This window comes from Stylophora pistillata, chromosome 3, assembly GCF_964205215.1.
Source record: "Stylophora pistillata chromosome 3, jaStyPist1.2, whole genome shotgun sequence".
NCBI classification, from domain to species: domain Eukaryota; kingdom Metazoa; phylum Cnidaria; class Anthozoa; order Scleractinia; family Pocilloporidae; genus Stylophora; species Stylophora pistillata.
Window position 1 is genome coordinate 19,166,534 of NC_142521.1, and position 23,918 is coordinate 19,190,451.

The 23,918-nt window shown below is 38.9% G+C and overlaps 2 protein-coding genes across 2 annotated transcripts; one reads left to right on the plus strand and one right to left on the minus strand.

Annotated features, from left to right (window-relative positions):
• Positions 1–4,773: 4,773 nt before the first annotated feature.
• LOC111339292 (uncharacterized) lies at positions 4,774–7,717 on the plus strand. Its single transcript, XM_022945917.2, has 2 exons — positions 4,774–6,941; positions 7,081–7,717. Exons 1-2 carry the CDS (start codon positions 5,955–5,957, stop codon positions 7,234–7,236), a joined length of 1,143 nt encoding a protein of 380 aa, XP_022801652.1. The 5' UTR covers positions 4,774–5,954; the 3' UTR covers positions 7,237–7,717.
• A 1,024-nt stretch (positions 7,718–8,741) lies between these two features.
• On the minus strand, positions 8,742–22,380 carry LOC111339290 (uncharacterized). The gene is made up of 5 exons (XM_022945915.2): positions 21,103–22,380; positions 16,490–16,631; positions 13,624–13,833; positions 12,837–13,004; positions 8,742–11,771 (listed from the first exon to the last, which is right to left on the minus strand). Exons 1-5 carry the CDS (start codon positions 21,698–21,700, stop codon positions 10,496–10,498), a joined length of 2,394 nt encoding a protein of 797 aa, XP_022801650.1. The 5' UTR covers positions 21,701–22,380; the 3' UTR covers positions 8,742–10,495.
• Positions 22,381–23,918: the final 1,538 nt, after the last annotated feature.

Sequence of the window (23,918 nt, forward strand, 5' to 3'; positions counted from 1 at the left end):
AGGAAAATAACAAGATAAAAGGCCTTTTTCAAAGTTAACAATTATTATCACATCAAAACGAACCTGAGTAAAATCGAGAAAGAAATGAATACGCTTTGATCAAGAAATGAATGCCGCTTGGAAAAGTACAGGTGAAACTGATTTTAAGCCAAAATAAACATTACGTTTGAACAGCGTAAATAATGAAAATATTCGAGAAATGCTGAACTCTGAATGGAATACATCTTACTTTCACTTTAATAGACATAGCGAGTCAGCTTCTGATTTTCTTCTTCTTACACCTTCGACAAAGTTATATACTTTTTTCGTGGATGAAATGGACTTGTAATATTGGCAAATTTCACGGAAGTACTTGATTTTTAATTGCTTTAGGTTCTCTCTATGCTCTGGCCTTGAATGATTAGAAATTAACACAAAATTATGCCTAACAACCTATAAATCGAGAAGTCCTGCTTTTTCAGTAATTTGCTTTGGAAAAAATACGATCTTTAAATGCAAAAGGAATAACTGTGCAGACGAAATAGGAATTGTCAAAGAGGGATTTTGACAATGGAGGTAGAAACATCAATCATACATTGAGAATTTTTTTCTTTGGGTAGCAAAGGTCTCTTCAATTAACTTTTCCTTTTTTTCTTAAAATAGCGCATCAGTTGGAGTAGTTCTGACAAATGAATCCGGAATTAATCTGATGAATGGGCACAACATATTAAAAGGTGAAAAAAACATGTTTACTTCGCCTTTTTTTTTTTTTTAACTGGAAAGAGGCTTTGTAACTGATCGACTGAATTTCATTGAACACATTTGATAGTTTGTTGAAATCAGCCAAAAATGTAAGAAAAATAAAGATTGATCAGATAAGAAGTTTCCACTATTATGATAGGTAAGAATTTACAATTAGGTTATGGACAATAACGTTAAATTTCATACACGCATTCACAGTCTTTGCTACAATTTGACCAGTTTTCGAATGGGAGCAGTAAAAGTGTTTGCTGATAAGATGTTTGCGTTTGTATGTACAGGTCTTTGAAGCAACATGTGTGAATTTTCAACGAATGCCTTTTGTAAAAAATCTCCTTCAGGAGTTTCCTTACATATTTAACTTCGCTGGCGACAAAATGACTCAGTGTTGAGTGCTTTAAATCATAGTTACGCTTCGATATTATGCCGGCAATTTTTACGGAAGAAAATTTCGTTTGCACAAACAATTACCCCCTTGTGTCGGAGAGGGGGATCTACCGAGAGTTCAGGGGTAGCCGCATCTCGAAATCGGTTCACTTGAAATTGAATTCGCGGAATCTAACCTGCGCTAAAATCAAATAAATGTTTCATCGTTTCTCATTACAACACAAAAGACCTTTATCTGTAGTAGCGGCTGAAAACTACCTGAAAATTACTAGATAGAGCACTTTTTGATCAAAGCAAATAAATCACGACGGCTAATCGGAACAGAGTAAGTATTGTATGAAGGCCCTGTGTTACGAAAAATAGTGTTGTGTGACATGCATGACCTTCTGGAAGCTCCGCGAAAAGTGATGGCCTGTTTATTTTAGTATATTATGTAATCGTTTCTAAAAGCGGTATATTTTGTAATGTTGCAGTGATTAGACCTTTTTTAGAAAGTTCTAGAATTTTATCGCGTAAGTATATAAGTAGGATAGGTTAAGCTAAGCTTTAATTAAGTTTTTACAAGCAAAGAGAGTTGGTCGTGATCAGTCGAGATCAGTGAAGTGTGACGAGGCAGTGTTTGTTGAATTTGGCGGAGGCCGTAAGTACTTTCAAGTTTATTGAATTTGGCGGAGGCCGTGTGTATTTTTCAAGTTGTTTGACGTTGGCGGAGGCCGTATGTATTTTTTTAAGTTGGTCGAAGTTGGCGGAGGCCGTGTAAGTTTACCAAGTTACGTACTAGTGTAAGGTTTATCAAGCTAGTGGAAACTACGTTCATTTTGGAATAAATCTCCTTGTTGCTGTTCCAACAACCCTGCGTTCTGCTTAGACTGCAAATCACCTGCCACTCAACCATGGAACTCGTAACACCCTGAGAACTCAAATTGTCTAAAGCGTCGGAAAACGCCAGCGAGGAAGTCGCGGTTAGTTTTGCATCTGATTAGCTCGGACAGCCTGAGGTGTGAGATTCCTAGACCAATCACAGAGCAAAGTAAAACAAACTGAGCGAAAAGGGCTGGGGGAGGGGGAGCTTCAACCCTTTCCATCACAAAAGCGCTATTGAGCTATAAATATCTGAAAGATTTTCTTTGAGTTTTTTTATTGCGTACTACGCTAGTCGTTGGCGGTGTTAATCCACAATCTAAGAGTTTTTCACAAATCATAATTTGTTTAAAACCTGGCTGAAAATGTAAAGGATCACGTCAAAAATCGAGAGGGTCTGGAGAGGGTTGACAATCTTAGATATGAGGGGGGGGGGAAAGGTCAGGGAGAGAAAAAAATCATGTGTGAATTTTCAACTTCAGTAGAAATAAAGGCACACTCAAGAGAGAATCCTACGCCTATTTTCGCTTGAATATTGCACTAAAGAATCGACAACAGCAGTGTGATTTTATGCCCCTGACCCTCTGAATGCTTTAATTTAGTGAACGCGATCGCTCGGCTTTCGATTGCAAAAATAAGAGACTTAAAGCTTGTCAAGAAAATTGAAAAGCCAAATTAACCGTGGGAAATTATGTATGCAGAACAAGAAGGAAGAAGAAGGAAAACTTTTAAAGGAAAGTTATTAAAAATAGGGTTCTCACTACTCGTACAGGCTGTAAACCACGATCAATTGTCTGCTTTAGTTCAGAAAGTGCTTTGTCTACAATTCTAGTTTACACATTGCCAACTTATACGTCGGCCACTTTGACAAATTTTCGGTCACATGGAGACATCTACTATGACAAGTTATTTTCCCGACGACTCTTCAATTTTCAGTGCTCTTGCCTTGAAGAACGAAGGGCTAATTTATATCTGCATCTAAGTATCAAAACAATATTACTACTGCTATAATTTGACTGCGAAAATGGATCGAAGCTTCCTGATACAGTTACATTGTGTTCTCTAAAAAAACACTTGAAAAAAATCAAATCACTAAGGATGGGGCAAAAAAAAGAAAAAGTAAACAACTTCTCATGACAGTGGGGACTTTAAGAAACCACGACGGCGACGCCAAGGAAGACTTCGATTAAAAAATGAATTTCTACTCTTAGTTAGAATTTTGAAAAATGGCTGCAAGAGCTTACTGTCTCATACAGCGCCACAGCTCAGCTTCAGCATGACGTATAAAGTAGCCTTTGAGTTCCAAATGGAAATTAAAATAATTTGCCGTCGCGGTTTCAATAGAGTGAAAATAAAAGGAGTGACAAGTGACTGGAAAAGGATGGTGCTTGGCTGCCCGCAAGGCTCGGTGTCCTTTGGCCCCCTTCTGTGGAATTTGTTCCAAAATGACATGTCATTCCATATAAATAATGCTAATTTGAGCATGTATGCCGACGACCAGCAGATGTATGTCATGGAGAAGAAGTATGACGTTGTCGCGCAAAGTATCAAGATACATGGAGAGAAAGCTCTCTCCTGGTACAAGAACAACTGTCTCTCGACCAACCCAGAAAAGTTCCAGCTATTAACGATCAACCCGAGAAATGTTGACAAAGACAAGGAAAATCTGTTGACGGTCATACTATTAAGAGAATGGGGGAAATAAGGCTTTTAGGAGTTCAAATCGATGAAAAATTGAGTTTTACTAGTCATATCAGTGATCTATGCTCCAAGGCCGGTCAAAAAGTAGGGGTCCTAGTGCGGCTACGCAATTTGATACCCTGTAATGCTAAACTATCACTTTACGGGTCTTCAATTCTACTCCATCTAACCTACTGTCATCTAGTATGGCACTTTTGTAATGCATCGGTTCGGAGAAAGCTTGAGCGGATTCAGGAGCGAGCACGTAGGGCGGTGTACAAAACTAGATCAGCGTCCTATCAAGAACTGCTAAGTCGCGCCAAACTGCCGTCGTTGAACAATCGGCGCCTACAAGACATTGCCACTTTGATGTTTAGAGTAAAGCACAGTCTCGTACCCGAGAATATTTCTGACTTATTTAATATAAAGAACACTCAGTATAATTTACAGTGACTTCGAACTGCCAAGATTCGAAACTGTAAGATTTGGTGGGAATTCTATTAAATATATGGGACCTCTCATCTGGTCGAAGTTACCAAGACACCTAAGAACGATAGAAACTCTAAATTCGTTCAAGAAGAACATAAGAAAAGTCGACCTTTCGACTCTCGTTGAAATTTAAAACTTAAGTAAATAACTTTATAATCTTTTTAATTATCTACTGTAAATAACTATTATCTAAATATGTAAATGTATTGACTTTTAAATTTTTTAGTGTCCCCCATTAGCTTATAGCTAAAAACATAGACACAAATAAAGTTTTTCATTCATTCATTCGGTTCGCAGACGACGCAAATTTGGGCGATTTCACGTTGTTGTTTTGCAAAGGAAGGCCAAGAAATGTACAAAGTTTCAAAACGCAAGTGCTGAATTATTGTTCTGCCAATTAGATCTCTTGTTTTTCCACGTCCTCGTTGCCGTCGCGTCGTGGTTTCTTAAGGTCCCTAGTAAATTTATGCAGACTTGGCGTGGATTACTTTCACACTTTCACGTGAATCCTCGAAATGCTGACGATGATTTGAAGGGCTGCACAGTAAATTACTTTTCGAAAAACACTTTTACGGGATATTTTGAAACACATTTCTATTGTTTACCTCGTCTTTGCAAACTTTATTTCCTTCACCAATATGAGTGCATCGAGTCCAGCTCAATCCCTTGATTTCAGAATCTTTTTATCGCCAATTTTGAGTCTCTCTAAAGTAATATGAAAATATGACATACAAGTATGAGTCAGTCGATGGAAATACTTCCTTAACTGCGCACTGAATGATAATTCACCTCTTACCCTCCAAACTGAAAGTAAATCGTTCGAGAAGCGACGGGCTGTGCGAAAGCTTCGCTCGACAAAACTTATGAATGCACAGCATACTTAGTAGCCGCCCATCATGGATTTTGGCGCGAACTTTGCCATCTTTGCACAACACAAAAGAAGGAGACACACCAAAAAGAACTTGGAGTAAATTATAAATGAATGAAAATTGTGCTGGATTCCTGAAAATGTGAATGACCAAATGGGTGCGATTTCCTTGACTAAGCCACCACAATCCTAGATTACTTTAAGCGCTCTAGGAATAACTTCTCTCTCCTAGAACGTGGATGCAATTTGTGCATATCTCCAGGAGTACGCTAATTTGACCCCAAAAAGCAGTCGTTATTTTTTATCTACGGAGTAAACTTATCCAGCGGAGGTCAAAACTACGCGTCGCGTCAACATAGCGGTCAAACGTCGGGCATGTGCAAGAGGATCAATTCTGGTCGCCAATTTTCCGTGCTAACATTAAGGTTGTCTTGCAAAGTAAACGGAAGAAAATGAAAACATTTATAGAAATCTGTCAAAGGTAACAAAAATAGGGAAAAGAAAAACTCGAGACTTTTTGAACACAAAGCTTAGTCAAGTACGGGTATCCTGCTGATTTACCATTCTGTTTTAACTTTTGACAACGAAAGTTATACGCTTTTAAAACACCGTGGCTTTCTGGCTTGTGTGGTTGTTTGTAACTCGTGTGTGACAACTTGTTTCCGACAACCCAAAAGCACACCAACCGGTAATTATAACATTTGCACATGCGCAGTCCTTTGACCGCTGTGTGCGTCGCATCTAGGCACTTGTGCGCGCTGTTTACGTCCCTTCGAGTCGTACGTAATAAACGAATCCAGGGCAACGAAGAATAAACTGACACAATTCTGCAAAATCGCTGTCACGGTTGGGGCATTTTGCAAGTGCATGCGAGGAGCGCTCGTTATTACAGTCTTTGTAACAGTGTTTTCGAAATTGGAGTACAAAAGAAATGTGTGGATCACTTCTGTCGAAGTTTAAGAATCCAACCAACAAGATGCACTCAGGAAACAAAAGTTTTACGGACCCAAGCCAGGCTCCGAGTGATAAAAGACTGACCGAGGAAGACGTGGCTTGGACTGAACACGGAGAGTTGTCTAAAGATGGACATCAAACTAGTGCATCGAACGTTCGTTCCATGAGAAAAAAACCCTGCACAAGCTCTCTCAAAGAGGGGTCTTCTAACGAAACTGATTCTTCTGAAACAGAAACAGAATCTGCCGTGTGCGCATTGGTTGACCAAAGCAGAAACATATTCCCTTCCGCGCGCATGAACAACAAGAATGATAGACTCCGCGTTTTGGATCGCGATGATCAATTGTTAGAAACTGCTCGTGAAATACTTATTTCTCAACTCCGTGCTTCCTCGTCAAGCTCCAATTCTGCCCAAGCTGTCAAGCCTTTCAGTTCGGCCGTTTCCAGTGTTCCAAACAAGACGCGAGCCGCAGTGGCATTTAACATTCCTGCAGGAAAAGCGAAATCGGTCTGTCCGCCTGCAAGAGTTCCAAGACGCTTCAGGCAGCGCAAAGTAGCACCCGAGCCTACTTTGGAAGATATAGAAGAGAAGATGCGTGCTGTTGAGAAGAGGAAGATGAAGGAGTTGGAGCGAGTCCGAGAGACCGCTCGTAGCAAGGCTAGACTGAGGCGACCACACCCTGTGATGACTTCTGCCCAAGCAACCGCTGTAAAAATCGCTGCTAAACAAGCAGCTGCAGAAAGAAAGCGTAGAGAAGAAATGGAGAAGCGAAGACAAGCTGGAAGCAAAACTTCCCGAAGTAGGCGTAGAATTGCAGATGCACAGGCCTTCGTCAGGGACCAACTTCAGTTGTCCATTCAACATAAAGAGAAGGAGACCGAGCAGAGAAAAATAAAGTGGCAGATGAAGATTGATAAAAGGAATAAGATGAAACAGAAGTACGCCAAAAAAGTCAAAGATAGAGTAAGTTACATTTGGTGTCACTCGGTAACTGAATAAGACAACAATCCAGGGTTTAGCCGCCTAAAGAGAGATTTAAGAGACTTAGAGCATGAAGCCCATTCATTCCCATGGAGGCTAATAAATTCTCTTGCGTTTATAGGTTACTCGAAGACTGCGAGAAGAAGAGGCAGAAATCCGAGTAGATCTTCAAGACATGGAAACTTACAAAGCCTTGGATGATAGCAGCGACGAATCTTGGGGAGACGAAGAAAAGGAGAGAGTCAAATACGACTGGGAAGATTTCTTCTCAGACTGAGGCCGACCTTTGAATCAAGCGGTCTTGGATGATTGTGGAAACCACAAGTTTGCATGTAGCTTGACCAACCATAACAGACACAGAGTTGATCTTGACCAATCAGAACATGGTTCTTTTCGCGCGCGTGGCGAGGGACAGGTTGTGTTACGAGTTCTGATTGGTTTATTTCACTGCTGTAGCTTCTTGTGATTGGTCAGATTGCATGCCTACTTGTCTGGATTCCCTCGGTCATTAGAGACCGCTCTACTCTGGATGTATTTTAAAGTGGTCTTGAAGTTCGAAAAAACATTGAAACAGCGCTGTAATTGTTGATAAAAATGTAAAGGAATTAAAATTTTAAACTATGACTATTTATTTGAAACTTTATTTTCGCCGTATGTATACTAAACTATAAAAGATGATACTTTGTTTGCAACTATTGAGAATACGTTATGCATCAGCATGGTATTTTTTTGCGTTTATAACACTAGTTTCAATTGTTCCTCCCTTCGTGATCTTTCACTTAGTCATCTGATCTCACTTCCCTCTAATTTTCCAAGAAGGTGGGTTTGCAGTCACTGTGTGGCAAAGACGCATTCATTTTCATGCTCTGTGCTCCAGACTAGGACCATAAAACACAGCGAGTATGCCTTTCAACAGTGCACTTTCTCTCCAAATGGATTCATTTCAGTTCTTATCGTTTCCCTACATAGACAAAAGGCGACGTTTCTTTTTCCTCTTCGCTTGCTTTCAATTTTACTCTCGAGGATGGGGCGCTTAAAAAGGGGAGGCGCTAATTCAAGGATTCACAGTGCACTTAAAAAATTGCACCTCGAAAATCAAAACAATTTCTGATAACTGGTGGCGAATATCAATATCATTTCGCAAGGTCATCATGAACATTTAGTTATAGCTTGGTTGACAATGCATGATACCACAGGGTGTTATAATTCATCAATGAATCGTGAGAACAAAGAGCTAAACGGCGTCTTTCCGAGCTGTTTTGGAACACAACGTCGGGGTGGGGAGCATTCTCATATCAAGTCATATGATATGCTTACTTCGAGGTCTTGAGGCTTCATCAGCGGCCATCCCGTAGGGTTGACCCCCAGAGGTAAGGCTAGAATGGCATACGCGCTTTTAGGGCCCCAGGTTCCAAAGCAGGGTTTTGCAAATAATTTACTAACATGGTTGTGGGTTGACCCCATGAGATAGCTCCCAAGGTGTGGACGTTTACGATGACGAAATCATTGAATGGTCTACCTACGCAATACTACAAATATCCTTAACCGTCTGAATTAATGTGGTAGAAGTGGCCAAGTGCGACTAATATACCTTAATCAGTAGCATGTGATAATTTGTCTTGAACAGGTCTGAAAATTTAAAAGTATTGAGTAGGGTAGGGGCTCGAGGCCTGGCACGCCACGTCCCTATCCAAACTTCACTTGCGTCCCCCCACCCACCCCCACAATCCCCCGAAACATAATATGCAACAAATGGACCAACACAAAATACCAACGCCACGGTTGCGTTCAAGGCATTTGTTCAAATGCGTCTTTTATCAAAGGGCACTTAAACATAACACGTTATAAATTTCATATATACAATAAATGACACTTTCTGGGAAGGGTGTTCAATAAATTAAAAATACATGTTATATATATATATATATATATATAGATATATATACATAGACTATATATAGATAGATGTCATTCGGATTAAAAGATAAATGAATATACAAAGACATTTCCCTAAATATTTCTCGCGTATTAATCTCACAGGTGTACATTCTAATGGGAAAGTCTTTATACATGGCATCGCGTCACATAATTCTTTGAACAAAAACGTACGTAATCTGGTCACATAACAAAGATATTTCCATCCGGCTTTAAGTTTTTCTTTTTGTAGTTGTCGTGACTTACATAGTTCAAGCAAGACCTTAGAGTCTTAGTTGACTGAGGCTCAGGAAAGTAAAACAAAGTGATCAAAGTTAGGTTGGCATTTGAGTATTTGAAAAGATGGAGAGTTTTTTCCCGTCTTTTCTATATTTGACAATCACTGAATAACAAGGCAAAAGCAATGCTGTCCTGAATTACCCTCTTCACTCGATCGAAAAGCATTCTGGGGTGTCACATTTAAGTTGACAAACCATATCAGCGAGAACACTTAAATAATAAGCCACTCTCAAAGTTTGTTTTAAGACTCAACTAACTCGAAGCACTTTTTTTTTCCGCATTATCCTATTAATAGGATTACTAAGTATAAGGAGATTTGTACATTACAATGAAAGAAGAAAAGTCCCCGAAAACTCAAAACACCATGTGAACAGCTTCGAAAGTAACTGGGCAGAGTGATTTCCAAAAGAAGATAATTCCATTGATTACATAAATAAAGATAAACCAAACTTGCTCATAATTTACAAGTACAAGGTCACTGTCATCGTAAAAAACAAACAAAGAAAAAAACCAACGTACCAAATTCAATTAAAACCCAATTTCTCTGTGAACAGGGCAAACAATTTAATCCGGTGTACTGTATCAGCACCGCAAAACACCAATCTACCTTTTGAGAAATTGAGGGCAATTCCTATACTCCACCGCATAACTTTCAAGTCAATACAGACAAGTAAATAATTCATTTGTAGCCTCCTCAGACAAATTAAGCTAATGAGCGCCCCCGCACCGTTCAGCGGTCATTCTTCACTTAAAAAGAAGGAATGAAATGTACAAAAACAGTAAAAATAATTCACTGTAATACTCTCTATAATTGGACTGTACAGCCACTGCCAGAAATAGTTTCATTTCTATCAAGAGTCCATTTATATTCCAATAAAAAACGTTTTCAGTTCGTGTTTGCATTATTAAGCCGAAAAAAACCTCACATAGATTTGAAATGAGCTGCTTACCAGAAAGGAGATTTCTAAATATTAAAGAAAACCTATAGAAATTCTTTACCGTGCTAAAATTTCCCCCATGTGAGTAAAAAAGAGGGATCCTTTTAAATATTTATCGGTGAATCATATCTGTTATTTCCATCACCTCAGAGAAAAGTCACACCGGTTTCGATGTTCCATTAACTAAAGTCGCCTAACGCAGAGTTGGAAAAAAAAAAAACAAAAACAAAAACAACAATAACAAGAAAAAAAGTATGCGCTAATAAATTGAACCCCCCCCCCCAAAATCACAAAATATTTGCTGACATCGCAATCAAATCCTTTCCGAAAACATAGATTTAAAAATTGGATATGCTAGTAAACAGAGAACTAAAATAAAATAAATCAAAATATTTGACAACAGTTACTCGTCACCGTTTGAACTGCTGGGTTGTGAATCAAACTCATATTATTCTTGGATTCGTCCACTAGCTTCTTGCTATCCTGGGACTGCAGGCTCATATCTGTGAGCTCTATGCTAACCACACCCTCTAATGGGCTGGGTTCGTTTTGGTCGCATTCCCCATCCCCATCGTTATTTTTAATGTACTTCGATGCGCTGTTTCTTTTCTCTAAAAAGCTGTTGCTTCGATCTTGCTCCGACATATCCCCTTTAGAAGCCAGAACTCCGTACTCTTCAATGAGTGGACTTCTCTTCCCGTTACGGATCTCCGAATTAGTTAGATTCACCTGTTCTTCCACATTTCTATCAACGTTTTCCTTGTTACTCTCCTGTATAACATCAAGATCCTCGCAAAGAGGCGCAAATACACTCATATTAACATTCAAACAAGTCGTTTTCCCATTATTTCCCTGTTTCGACGACGGACTTTTACTCGAAGATTTTTCTCCATTCGTGCCATTTACCGAGGGAAATGGGTATGTGGTTACCAGGCTATTGGCCCCTCCAACTCCATTCCCCCCTCCACTGTCTCCGTCCTTGTTACCATCGTCATTGTTAGAGCGCCTTGTATTTAATTTACAACCAGAAGTAGTTTTTAGTCGACGCATGTGCTTTTCTATTTCGTCTTCGTCCGAACTACTGCAACTAGAGGAGCGCCGGCTGCCTCCAGAGTGCACTGGGGACAGGCGGCGTGTGGTCCTTTTAGATTTCATCACCCCTCCCCCGAGATGTTTTCTTGTCCGTTCACTTCGTGGTGAGTTCACCGGACTGTCTTCAAGATCCGATTCGCGTTCCTCGTATATCTGATTCAAAGATAAAGGAGCACTGTTTGAATTTCGCAACCTGTTATGACGAACAAGTCTCCTTTCGTGCGGCCGTGACAGAGACGGTAAATTGGGTGTGATCTCAGTGGAAAACTGCTGGTTCGTTGAAGTGCAAGGTTTGTTTGAAAGCGCGCCCATCGTGTGAAACTTTCCATGTGTCTTGGGATGACTTCCAGATGTTACAAGATCATCTTCTTCCATTGAACTGTGAAGAATTTCTTCCGCCTCGATTGCATGAGTTTTGATTGTTTCATTCAACATTTGTCCTTCCCTTGGAGCCAGTCTCCCGGAAGAAAATCGGCGAATCCTTGGAGATCCCGACCCTGAACCACTACCATCCAGCTGACTTTCCGAATCGTCATTTTGATCTCCTTTTAATTCCACGTCTGGTGAACTGAGGGAAAACACCAGATTCGATTAGAAAAGGCGTGTTGGGATGGGTGTCGTCCAAACATTGCAGAGTAGCATAAGGAAGTCTAATTTTTTTGTAAAGCATACAGTTTCGCTATAAACTATTAGAAAGATATTGTAAGTACCTTACCGTAACACGTTGAAAGTAGTGTAATATGTCGTAAAATAACGTAAATGGTGTAGGTAGTGCAAGTAAATGGTATGGTGTAGGTAGTGCAAGTAATCGAGAGTAGTCTATCTACTGTAATCAAGGTCACTGTAAACTATACTTTGTTAGTGGTGTGTTCTCAGTAAATTATTGTAAGTGACGTATTGTAACTGAGACCTGTAGTGTATTGTAAGTGAAGTGATGTTTTGTAAAATGCCAAAAAAAATAATAATAATAAAAAAGAAATTACAAATAAAAAAGTGTTGTAGACTGCTTTAATAAAAAAAATTGGGATGTTGAGGTTGAAAAATCAACAACTCCAACCCTTTGACTCCGAGGAGAGAAAATTTTCTACTCTCTCCTTATAATATCACCCCTGAATCACACATTTAAGTCACAAGAGTAGAGGAAATGATAACCAACTAAAGAAGCTCTTGATATCAAAAAAAATCTCCCTATCAGAACCTTGGGAAATGTATAGGGCACAGTATAGAGAATATGCATACTGATGCTGGGATCAGTTACGCCATAAGCCAATGATAAATCAAGGAAGAGAAAGGAAGACCGAGACTAAAATAGCTCGTAAATGACAATAGAGCAATATTCAACTGAGTGTCGAAAGTAATTGTGTGTTGCATTGGTTTTGCTTTACTCCGCTTTGTGATTGGTCCAGAAATGTTGTCCCACCTTCTTAACCGATCAGAGGCAAAACTTCCACCAATCACGACCTGTTCACACCTGTTCACTTCTGTTTTCCCGAGCTTGAGAAATCTAAGTTCTCATTTCCTCTTGCAGACAGTCCTTTTTCCTTGTTAACCGCCGTGTTCTCAATCGAGAAGCGCACCATTTGATTCGCGTGCTTTACTGTTATTAATGATCACTTAACAATTGATGCAATACCTTGCTTCTGGTTCCTGTCGCTTATTCTCAGGTAAAGATCGCCGCGTATCAATCCTTCGGACAGGAACCATTCGACTATTATGGGATAATTTCAAACGCCTCAAGAGTTGCTCCGCTAGGAGATAGTATGTGGCCGCTATGTGGTCGTACGCGTTTTCTTCCAGGGACCTGGACAGAGTACATACAAAAGTTAGATTAAATTGTAGATGACACAAATGGTTTTTAATTTTACAATGACTTCATATGCCCTTGCATTTCAGAGTTTAAGCAAATAGGAAAAGAGATGGAAGTATATGAAAAAAAGGTCCATGAAGATCGATACTGCCGGGGTTTGTCTGTCTTTTCACATTTATCTGTTTGTCGATTAGTTTGTTCATCAGGGTCCGAAATCAGGGTCTAACATCAGCGTCTGACTGACTAAATACCGAGCTGACTAACTGACTGATTGACTGATTGACTAATTGCATAACTGACTTATCGATTGACTGACTGACTGATAACCTAGCTGATTTACTGACTGATTGACTGACTACATATGACATACTGCCTGACCACCTAACTGACTTATTGACAGAATATCTGAAGACCTAACTAACTTAGTACCTAACCGACTGGCTGACTGTGACTTTCAGACTCTTAAACTGAGAGCCTAGCTTTTGTCCACTAACTGGTTAGCTAGTTGACCATCTGACAATTTGTCGTACTGTCAGGCTCTCCATTTAGGACAATTTGCCAAACCTGCTGCAAAATTGCACTGCTTGCAACCTATAACAGCAACATAACTCACTTTTTAACTTTCTCCCGATTTGCAATCTTTCCAGTTTCTATGATCTCCACCACATAATTATGTTCCTCAGGGGTAAGGGGTAGTTCTGTTACCAAGGGTACAGGAGTGGGAAGCACAGGTGGATGTCCCCCTTGGAACCAACAGTCCTCCATAATACTCTCCATTGAACAGCGATGGCATGGTTCTCTCACCAACATCTTTTCAATTAAGCTGTAGAAAGATGAGTTGTTTATGATCAGAGGAAGACATGGCCAGGATACTTTGATATGTTCTTGGGTGAAACACTACTTTCAGAGTACTTCTCTCCTCCCTCGAGTATAAAAGGGAGTCAGTAAACTGTTAGGGAAGTCAAATGAAATGCTAAATGGGGGGGGGGGGGGGGGGAGGAGTTAACCTTGCAATGAAGGGGCATGTCATACAAGGAAGAGTTGTCACACTCCTGGTCGTTCCAAGCTATGGGGTACTGGCTTTCACTGGTGATCATATCCCTTCATGTGTTAAAATTTCTAAAAAATTGGCATAGCTCTCAACACGTCACTGTGGAACTCAGTTGGTAGTACAGTCGAGCCTCAGTTATGTGGATTCTTGGGCGGACTACACTTATTGCTTTGCATAATTAACAATTATACCACGAGCGCGCGTTGGATATGAGATGATAGATAACCAACTCGGCGCTACGCGCCTCGTTGGCTATAATCATCTCATATCCAATAAGCGCGAATGGAATAATTGTTTTATTAAAAACGCCCCCAAGAAATTATTATTTTGTAAGAAGAAACCGGTTTTTTTAGCACCCTTTTGATTTTAAGCTGACGCGTACGCTTACCATATTTGTAGATTATGGTATATTGGCTCATATACCATAATGGCTAAGCCAATAAAAAGTCTTGAATTGCATTATCCAATGATCCAGTTTTTAATAATTGAAAATATAATTATAAATGTTGTTAGATAATGGGACCAGAGAAGCAAGTCCAGATAGTAAAAAATTCCGGATGATTCGAGTTCTGGATAATCGAGTTTTGACTGTAGCTTCAAACTGAAATCTAAGAGGCACAGATTCACTCCTTGTCAAAGCTTTTGGCCTCTGGTTCATATTTCTACAGTAATTTCAATTGCTGCTGACCTGTGAGGTTTGAGTACTCACTTCTTGAAAACTTTTCATTATACCTTTCTTATTGGGCATAAGTCATTGTGTTGGATCTGTTAAATGTTTGGGAAAGACTTGTAATTTATTTCTTTAAAGAGAACTGTGGAATCTGATGGAAATTGCCAACAAATCTTATTAACAATTTTAGGAAACGGAGAAAGTGTAAATTGAGTAATTATAAAACACCAAACTTAAACTAAAACAAAAACAAAGCAAATAACCGTAAACGTTAGTTAAGGTAGATGCAGCCAATTGGAACTCAAAGCAAGTACACATAACTGGCCTTATGTAGTTAAAAATGGGAGTAGTTATGTGTTTTGGTTTTGCAATTGATCAGTTGAAAACCAAAACAATTTCAGATTACTTACAGAAATTTTGGTCAATTGGGTAAGCACTTTGTAAAAGCACTGAACTTCTTCCCATGTTGATTGATAGGAGCCACAACGTGTCTGCTCTGTATAAAAATTTTCCCATCATAGCAGCCGTGGCTTACACCGGTATATCTTCACAAGTACAAGGAACTACTCCCCACCACAGGTTAACCCTAATCCCTGACTCTCCTCCCCCCAGACTCTCCTCCCCCCAAATCTCCTGCCATTTTAACATGTTCAGAAGGCAGCGTGGTCGAGTGCTCTGCGTGTCGGACTTGCGATCCGCCGCTCCCGGGTTCAAGTCCCGCCCTGGCCACTACTTGGATTTGTTTCACGGTAGCCCCGAGTTTCAAATCCTCGGCCATGCTTGTAATATAGCCAATTGGTTTGCCTTCGGCCAGTTGGGATTCTTAACAACGTTATTTTCAATTTGAATTATTTGTTTCAGTTGTTTGGTGGAAAACCTGTAAACTAGCTTCTAGCTAAGTGCTTCTCCACGTTAAAAACTGTTAATTTCTTTTAAATTTTTTTTTTATGTTCCACAAACAGTTAACCAGCAGAGGTTGACCTCTATCCTCAATCACTAACCTTCCCCCTCATGTTTCCAAAACATTTAACCAGTAGAGATCAAAGGCATAACTAAGTGGGGGTGGGGTTCTGTGGTCACCGTGAACCCCCTTTTATAAGCCTTTTTAGTTGCATTATGTAAAACGCGACATCGAGGTAAAAATGCAAATATGGAAAGTACTCTTTGTTTGACATAGTGTGACCTTATCTTTGAGAAATCCTGGTTATGTCTCTGGAGATTAACACCCATCCCCAATCTTTAATCCCCATTTCAACAAGTTTCCAAAATACCATATAAGGGAATTTAAGCAAACCACGACGGCGACGGCAACGAGAACGTGGAAAAACAATAGATCTAATTGGCAGAATAGCCCAGCACGTGCGTTTTAAAACTTTGTACATTTCTTAGCCGTCCTTTGCAAAACAACAACGTGAAATCCCCAAAATTTGCGTCGTTTGCGAACCGAAACCGCGGCGGCAAATTAATTTAATTTGCATTTGGAAAATGCCTTGCCACAAAGCAAAACAAAACAACCTGGCCTAGCTGGGTCCCATTTCTCAAAAGTCTCAGTAACTAAAATCAAAAGTTGAAGAATTAAACGGCCCTTTAAGTTACCAGAACCTTTTACAAATGGCTCCAGGTCACTTACAATTATTCAATATAGAATGCTACATGTATCTGTGGGCTGCCTCACTGAAAATCTCAATCTGCAGCTTAACTTCTCGGCCTCAACCAAAGGGCATTCATTAGAAGATTTCCAGTACAGCAAACACTTACCTTTGACAAGCCTGAGATACATGTTCAGATACGCTGTACCGCACATCCATGATGTTGATGAGTGTTTCGCTATCATTTGCCTCATAAAAGGGAGCTCGACCACACACTAACATAAAGAGAATGACTCCAAGGCTCCAAACATCTAGGACAAAGTAACATTTAAATCAAATCATGCATTTAGGATTAACAGTATGTCATTCATTCCTAATTGAACAATTGTCAAGTTATTACGGAGAAACCAGAAAGAACTACAGTATTTCCTCGAATAAGCGCCAGGGTGCTTACCGTATTTACCCGTGTATAATACACACTTTTTTTCTACAAAAATAACCATCAAAATCGCGGTGAATATTATACACGGATTCTATTGTTTGTCTTGCACGTCCTAGTTTGCATACGTTAAAAACAACGAAAAAAGTAACACATTTAAAGCTTTGATTAAATAACTTATTTTCAATGAAACATTATAGGTGCATATTAAGTGTTTACTCTAAAATCAAGAGGAAAGACAAAAATTGCTAAATATTTTCGCAAGTGTGCAAACAGGCACGTGGATCAGATTTCAAAAGGAATATGCAAATTTGCCTGCGTGTGAAGATCTCATGTTACATAGAATTTTTCACTGAGAAGCAAGAAGAAAGTGAGCAAGAAATATTTCAGGACAAAAGCTTTATTTAAAACAGTTATTGATTTGTTGTTATAAGCGAAAAATGCGTGAAATTCTTACATGTTCAAAGCGCATGCAATGGAATTCATTGTGGTTATATTGTTGTTTACATGACTTAACACACAGAAAATTGCATTAAGCGTTAGTTTGAAAATTCTAAAAATACAACGATATGACACGAAATCTTCAATAATTTTCGGACATCATCGTTGCTCAATCATAATATTTACCGGGCCATGGGATCGTCAAATTAGCTAGGCCTCGCTTGAAGTCCTAAAGTTTGATTTCAATAATGTCATAAATAACTAAGTAGGAAAAGATATTGAAGATGTTAATGACATAGTAAATTTCTTACTTTTGTTGTCATGATAAATAATTGTACAAATATTTAACTAGTCTTTGTTGCCATGAAAAACTTTTTTTCTGATAAATTAGGTTAAAAACAAGGGTGTGCATTATACATGGGCGTGTATTGTACACGGATAAATAAGGTAGTTCAAAATTTAGGCTAAAAGGAGGTGCGATGATTGGGAGGAAGGTGCTTAATCAGAGGGGGTGCTTATTGCTTTTCAACTGTTTTCTTCACATGCATCCTAGTAATTTGATTATTACACAAATTACTGGTTGTCGAGGACTCATGGTTCATTGCTCAAACGTGGTCTAAGTTACTCCTGGATAGTTAACAGCATTTCTAGAGCACAGATACAAGACAGAAATTAAAAGAACAGCAAGCACATGAAGATAGAAATAACTGGGAGTAACTTGGAGGAAAAGAAACTATTCTCCTGTACTGATTCCACTTCAATTAAAACTCTAAAAAGTCTTAAATGAAGTGGCAATAGAAACAGCTTTTCCTTGTATACCAAGAAAATATGGTATTTTACTAACATCCACTAAATAAATCTCCTTACTGACAGCAATTGATTTCCTTCTAAATTAGATAGGAGAACTTGGTGCTACATCAAGAGAATATCTTCTTACTAATGAGCTTTTCTATTCTCATAATATGTTTGCATGATGACTTATCCCATTGTGGGGAGAAATTAGATGTTAATAACTGCAAGGAAATCTGTGGTAATTCAAGGAAAGAATTATTAAACAGTTAACCAATTAATCTGTACAACTATCTACATAAAAGTTGAGACCCTTTCTATGTCCACAATGATGACTGCCACAATTTTTTATCTTAACAACTGCAATGATTACCAAATCACAGGGCTACAATGATAATGATTTGTCATTTGTCATCAATCAAGAAACTACAATTTGTAATGAAATAAATTTTAAAATTGTTTCAGATTCCTCCACAGGAAAGATGAACCCTCTAAAGTGTGTCCAGCTCCCAACCTGTGGCTTCATAGTTCAAATGAATAAAGGCTGATAGTTTCTAAAGAAACTGTTTAGGGCTGCGTTGGTGGGGGTAACGAAATAATTTGGATATATCAACAAAGTTGAAATGGTGAATTGGCCACCATAACGATTATAAAAGCTGACGTTTCGAGCGTTACCCCTTCGTCAGAGCGAATGTCTTTGTCTTTCGCTCCGACGAAGGGCTAACGCTCGAAACGTCAGCTTTTGTAATCATTACGGTGGCCAATTTACCATTTCAACTTTGTTGATATATCCAAATTGCTTCATAGCTCAGTTGATAGTAGCACCCAACTTATATCTTGGAAGCACAGGTTTGAATCTCATTAAGGCCTGAATTTTTTGTTAAAAGGGAGACTGAAACCTAAAATTTTAATTTTTTTTGCATTCATTTCTAAATGATGCTATATGAAATTTAGGCAAGGTTAAAATCGAGGCACGATGGTCAGCGGAGGACATGCTGCAGGGCGCCCCTCTGCAATTGCAGGGTCACCAGGTTTTCAGTATGTTTTGAGATCATTGGGGATCTTAGCGTGAGCCACCTCTTGTGCTCCCACCCTCCCTCCTCTATGGCGGGTCAAGAGCAGGTAAGTATAAAACAATTCCACTGACTTGTCAGTGTGACTGGTGCCAGGGGGGTGGACCAAGGTTGCATCACCATGGTAACCTCCCTGCCGTGGGCAGTCAGCGCAACTGCCACAGTGCTACAGCACCTTCCTCCAAGCTCATCAGTGCCGATAAGTTTAATGAGCTATAGAGGAGTAAGATGAAGTCTTAGTGGCTAATTTCATTCCCTTCTTGTCTCTTATGAGAAAATTTGATTTCAATTTGCCTTTTTCCTGCTCTTGTAACACCGTACACTAAAAAACAGTCAGCAGTGGTCAAATATGACATCAGTGGTGGGGAACTAACTTCAGAAGGCCTCATATCATATTTCATTTTCGAAAGTGATTCCCACTGCAAGCCATGCAACTTCGATAACTCCATAACCATACTGAAGTTCCAAAGGAAGAGTACAGGATTAATATCTTTCTTCCCCACCAGTGACAAAGCAGCAAGCTAAAATAACTACTGACATCGCTTTTCTGAGCCGCCATACTATTATGTAAAACTATTTTTTTTGAGGCAAAGTTGGGTCATAAGACTGAAAAAAAAATTTGAATGTTGATAATTGAGCAATGAGGTGCAATTTAAAAACGATTCAATTTTAGGCTTCAGATCTCCATTAAGCTTCTTTTCCGCAACTGCTTGAATTGCAACTCAATTATATATGAGGATCTTGGCTTTATTTAAACAAGAAACTTGTTCTAAAGAAACAGCTGGCTGCTGGGTAAGCTATTATTACATTGAGGCTAGCAGAAAACAATGCCACAGGGCAAACAAACAATGATCATTGCATGTTAAGTGTATTGTAATGAAAAAAAGTGTGAGCAAAATTAGGAATATCACTCTTAACCTTAATGAGACAGTTCCTTTGTAAGCAACACGACAAAGGTCATAATTATCCTCTTTACTGCCAATTTCATTGTCAGGAAGTCGCCAAAAAGGTAATGGACACTTCTAAATAATTCAGATACTGCCCTAATTATTACTGCTAAGAACCAACAATTGCCATTAAATACCTTTGTAGTGTAAACATTTTATGAATTTATATGTTATGTGCAGAGTCATTTTGGAAAATATAGATGAAATTGCAAAGGATCCTTACAAATTAAAACAATGCAGTTTCAAATTTAGAATGTGTTCATTCAAAATTGTAATCCCTGATACCTATTGGTGAGTAAATGACACGAAACCGACCAAAAATTCAAGCAAAAAGCGTTATTAAAATCCTACAATCAAATATGTTAACCTTTCGTTTCTTGTTATGAAAGAAAAATTACATTTCTGTCAAGACAAATTCCTTATTTTAATCAATTGTTGTTATTACTTTTTCCTTTGGCCAGGTGTTGATTCCGGGTGGTGATCAAAATTCTAGCGCAAGATTAAAGCTCGATCGATATTGTAAACGTAATTCTCGACAAAAGTAATTTAAAAAAATATTTCAAGCATCACTTGGCAATTGGAAGCTTCCTACCGGCCAATCGAATACTGTACGTATTCCACGCAATTTCTCTGTAAAATTTGCATGCTCACCTCCTATTGAGAAGGGGCAGTAAAACTGAGTTAAGCTGAAAATTTGAAGTGTGTGAATCCATTACACCGCATTTCACTGCATATTAATAAAGGTAAATATGTCCGGACACGAGTAACGTGCCCTTCAAATGTCCCTTACAATTTGACTTAGAATAAAAACATTTCATCACATGGATGGTAATAAAGAATTACGAAGGCTACCAATAATGATTGGACACCCCCAAAAAAATCTTGAAACCGCTTGCAAATCAAACAAAATTGTACTATTTCCTGCTACATGTTGAAAGCCTCTAGAACAGGCATGTTATTAGATGAAACATGCGAAGACGAACCGTATTCATTAAGATTAACGCAAGGTACAAAAGCCGCTAGAAAATGAACACGCAATATTCAAAGAGGGCTTTTAATCCTACGGAGATGATAATGAATCCAAAATACTCACCAACTGCTGGAGCATCGTACGAATCTCCTAGAAGAACTTCGGGGGCGGAATACGCTAACGATCCACATGAAGTATCAAGCTTTTGACCGGGAGAGAACTTATTCGAAAGACCAAAATCCGTGAGCTTTGCAACATCCAAACTCTTGAAGAATATCACATTTTCGAGCTTTAAATCCCGATGCACAATGTGTAGTTTGTGGCAATAGTCAATGGCGAGAACAATTTGTTGAAAATAATGGCGAGCTTTGTCTTCAGAGAGGCCTTGTTCGTGGTTCATGATATATTCATACATATCCCCACCATCGCCCAGTTCTTGAACAAGGTACAATTTTGTTTGTGTATCGATGACTTCGTACAGTCTGACAACATTTGGATGTTGGACGAGTTTCATGCATCGAACCTCCTTGACGAGATGTGCTCTGGAGATCTCATCGAGTTTAGTTTTATCGATCACTTTCACTGCCACTCGTTCTCCGGTAAAAACATGTCTCGCAACTTTGACAACAGCAAAGTGACCGCATCCTAGCGTTTCTTGCAAGTCGTATAATCCAGCGATTTGCCCATCTTTCAAGGTGGAATTGAAGGAGTATTTCGCCATGTTCTACTATGAAACATTATGGATCGGCCATTTCGACTGTAGGCTGTTGATGCAAACAATGTTGGGAACAGACAATGGAAACGTCAGTTTACATCACAGAACCAATCAGAACACGAGAAATTGACGAAACGATGGAATTGGAACGATCGACCGCAATCGAATCTTCCCTGGAGCAACAAGAAATGTCGTTTAAAGCAGGTTATCTAATGATATTGCAAATGTTACTACACATTCATACAGAAGTGAAATTTCTAAACTGTAATATAGATTCAATATTAGAGCACTTTTTTTAAACGCATAACTAAAATGGTCTTTGTTGCTTCTTGAAAAATCTCAGATTGACATTAACGTTTACTTTGAAGATAAGACAATGAACCAAAATTTCACATTTTTCCCTACGAAGTTAGAATATTTTGAATTTCGCAGTCAAGAGAAAATCTCGGACTGGTTTTACTGTTGCAGCTGTACATGAGAATCAGTTATATGATTGCGTGTATGAAATAAATCAATTCGTTTTCTATGTTTACATTCGTCCGTACCATAGGAAATCAAAGAAGTTGTCGAAAATTTTATAAAATTAAATTACGGCTTGCGGTGTATATTTATCGATGGAAAATACCTCGAAGGTGTACAATAAACTAAAGAAATGAACCTGGCAAATGATTACGTACAATACAGTGAGCCGAGGGCAATTTACATACCCTACCCAACACCTCGATGAAAAAATGATAATGACGATGATGCATAGTGATGATAATGAAAACTAAAACAATAAAGGGAAATACAAAATAACGTAGCATTGTCATTTGATCTTTAATCTTTAATCTTTAATAAGTATACTCCTAAAAAAGCAAAAAGAACTATATTAGGAGTTTCAAAATAATATCGTAAAAAATAACAATAATAATTTCAAAAACAATGGGACTAAGTAATGAACAACAATCGGTTAAAACTCTTGATAGAAATATGATCCTATGAATTACAAATAAATAAATAACTATAAAAATAAACAATAAAACATATTGAATATATAAATATAGTTATAACATAACGTACTATTCCTAAACTAAAAGATTAAAACAATTGATAGATGTCAATTAGATGACTTGATGGCTGCAAGAGCAAGTGCCTTAAACTCATTTAAGTTAACGTCTTTACTGATGGGTAGATTGTTCCATAACACTATTGTCCTTGGGTAAAAAGAAAACTTGTACACATTAGTTGATACGCTGATTTGGCGGAAAAGACGACTGTTCGGTAATCTGGTGGCTCTTGTTATTTCTTGAATTTCGGGAGGGAAAATAATACCCACATGACCCATTGAGATCTTGTAAAACATACTAGATTGAAGAAGGAGTCGGCGATTTTCAAGGGAGTCCCAACCAAGGTGTTTAATCATTGGAGTAACATGGCTACATCTTGAATAGTCGTTAAATATTAATCTTGCTGCTCGGCGTTGAACCATCTCAATTTGGGTGATGCTCTGTTTGGTGAAAGGATTCCAGGCACAACAGGCCATGATATTCGAGTTTTGGGCGGACCAACACACGATAGGCTGTATCTTTGACTTTGTTATCACATCCACTTAGGATGGGACGCAGAAGCCCAAGCGTAGAATTTGCCTTGCTGCAGATGTCGTTGACATGCTCGTTCCAGCAGAGATTATCTATCACTGTGATTCCGAGGTACTTCGCTGAGGAAACTCGAGAAATGGGCTGGCCACCTAAAGAATATTGGAACGTAAATGGAATTTTCTTGTAAGTTATACCGAGTCGATAACACTTCTTGAATTGATCACTGAGATCATCCTGGAAAGACCAACAATCCTGAGGACTATTGATTTCTCTGTAGAGGATGCAATCATCTGCAAAGAGGCGTAGGTGTGACTTGACAGACGAAGAGATGTCGTTTATGTATAGCGAAAATAGGACAGGGCCCAAAATCGAGCCTTGTGGAACCCCCGAGAGCACTGGCTTGGAGGAGGATTTGATGCCATTCACCGAGACTGATTGGGAAGAGTTTGACAAAAAGGCCTCAATCCACACAAAAGCATATTCCCTCAGATGCTATAATAGTTAAGCTTCATCAGCAGTCTTTGATGGGGTACTGAATCGAACGCTTTGGAGAAATCGAGGAGTACAACATCAGTTTGACTATGAGTGTTGATTGACTTTGCCCAGTCGTGTATGGCTGATATTAGTTGAGTTTCACAAGAAAA